The following is a 2129-nucleotide window of genomic DNA, read 5'->3' on the forward strand; positions in this document are numbered from 1 at the left end:
TATGAAACAAAGTTTTGTCTTTATTTTACATATCTGTACATAAACACTCCTCCCCCCTCAAATAAAGTATCTGAATACAATAGCATGAAAATGATATTAACACACTTATTCATTTAAAATGACTCGTGTCAGAAAAAAATCAACATTCACAAAATGTTGAAGAGTGAACATATTACCAAACTCTACAACTCCACTACAAGGCAGGCATGTTTCCTTTTACACTCTTTTAGCACCTTCAAAATGAACAATTCTCAGTTGAAAACTACCATTTGTGCAGAATAAAAACGCTTCAAACTTTTGAGATACTTTAAAATTACCATCCAACTAAAATGATCAAAAGAAGTTAAGTGTTAAATATTTTTTTTCTTGGTACAGTGTTTCTTTTTTTTTCTTCTCATGACTGACTTTCTACTATTTTATTGAAATTTTTTTATTCTCATATTTTTTGTTGTTGTATTTGAACAGTTATAATTTAGTGGCAAATGTAGAAAGTTAAAAAGAAACAATAGCAAAGCAAGGCCGATTACTGCACAGGAAGCTGGGGACAGAATCTATGGCAACACACAATCAGTTTCCTCTTCTCCCAGGAAGCAGGACGTGCTGCTCCATCCTCGTCGCAGGGAGAAGCAAATTACAGAGAAAGTCTGAATGTTTGCTGTGCTGTTTGCTACCAGTGACGTCTGTGAGCCGACAGGAGGGCGAGGGAAGAGCGGGAAACTGGAGGGGGAAGCAGCGGGGAGCAAAAGTACTCAGGACAAGCGGGAAGGTTTTGGGTAGACACAGAGGCGAGGTGAGCCGTGGGGGTAAAGTTCGTCTCGGAGCAAGAGAGGGCGAAGCTTGGTAGGGAGACAGAGTGGATCAGGGGTGGGGCATCTTATTTGGATAGGGTCCTCTCAGCCAAATGTTTCTGCTGGCTCTCTGCGTGTCTGCAAACAAACAAACAAACAAACAAAAAAAGTCACAAAACATTCATATAGCAAGGAACAGATCGCATAAACCAGATTTAACACTATTACTATCTAAACCAGTGGTACAAAATCTTGATCCTGGAGGACCACGATCAGGCAGGTTTTAGTTGTTTCCCTGCTTTTTAGCAGGTCTTCACTTTCTGCAGAAGTCCGTCATCATTTAATCATTCAAATCAGGTGTGTCAAAGCAAAGAAACAACTAAAATATGTATTCAGCATCAATCCTGCCTGCCTGCCTGCCAAATGCAGTTGTGGTCTGCGTCGCAGGGTTGAGTTTGTAGTTTGCAGCAATGCAATGAATAATAATAAATTGTAACACAGGATTCTTGGAGAATTACACCTTCTCATCATAATGCTTCAGTGGCGGATGCTGGTCTTTCAAGAAGAGGAAGCTCAATTTCGGCCTACATCATAAAATGTGTCGGTTTTTAAATTCTACCCTCCGTTCCTTTTCAAGAAAATACCTAATCTGAGACCCTGTCACAGACCTTTTTTAAAAAAGTTTATAGTATTTATTCATTTCATTTAAAAAAACAAAACATTACATACAAGAAAACAATACAAATAAAATAAAATGAAAGGCAGCAGCAGAAGAAAAATATCTTATATCTGCTCCTATTTACAAAAAATATTAATGTCAAACAATAAACCAAAATTAATGTATATGTATATTAATGGCATTTGTGAAGTATCTAAACAGCTGAAGTTTATCCTGTTTGCAGATGATACAAATTTATTTTGTTCAGGAAATGATCTTAAAAAACCTTATGGAACAAATGGCTAGTGAGATGTCTAAAATTAATGAATGGCTAAAATACAATAAATTATCAATAAATTGGAATAAAACTAAATTCATGATTTTTAGTAACAAGAAAATAGATGGCTCTACTATAAYGTCCATAGATGATAATATAGTGGAACGAGTATATGAAGTTAAATTTTAGGGGTTGTCTTGAATCATAAACTTAACTGGAAATATCATATAAAATATATAAAACAAAAACTATGTAAAAGTATTGGACTCTTAAATAAAGTAAAAAAAATATTTTAGAACAACCAACACTCCATTCATTATATCACTCATTTGTTGCTCCTTATATCAGTGTTTCCCAAAGTTGGGGTCAGGACCCAAAGTGGGGTCCTGAAACATCAAGGTGGGGT

General features: G+C 35.8%; 1 protein-coding gene across 4 annotated transcripts in view; it reads right to left on the reverse strand.

The window, feature by feature from the left end:
- The window catches only part of schip1 (schwannomin interacting protein 1), a 172494-nt gene continuing 170365 nt past the window's right edge, over positions 1–2129 (reverse strand). For all 4 annotated transcript variants that reach the window (XM_014011075.1, XM_014011076.1, XM_014011078.1 and 1 more), the window contains one exon: positions 1–926. In XM_014011075.1, the coding sequence (XP_013866529.1) occupies positions 875–926 (52 nt within the window). In that variant the 3' untranslated portion in view covers positions 1–874. The remainder of the gene's footprint in view (positions 927–2129) is intronic.

The sequence above is a fragment of the Austrofundulus limnaeus genome, unplaced genomic scaffold (assembly GCF_001266775.1).
Source record: "Austrofundulus limnaeus strain Quisiro unplaced genomic scaffold, Austrofundulus_limnaeus-1.0 Scaffold76, whole genome shotgun sequence".
In the NCBI taxonomy this organism is placed as follows: domain Eukaryota; kingdom Metazoa; phylum Chordata; class Actinopteri; order Cyprinodontiformes; family Rivulidae; genus Austrofundulus; species Austrofundulus limnaeus.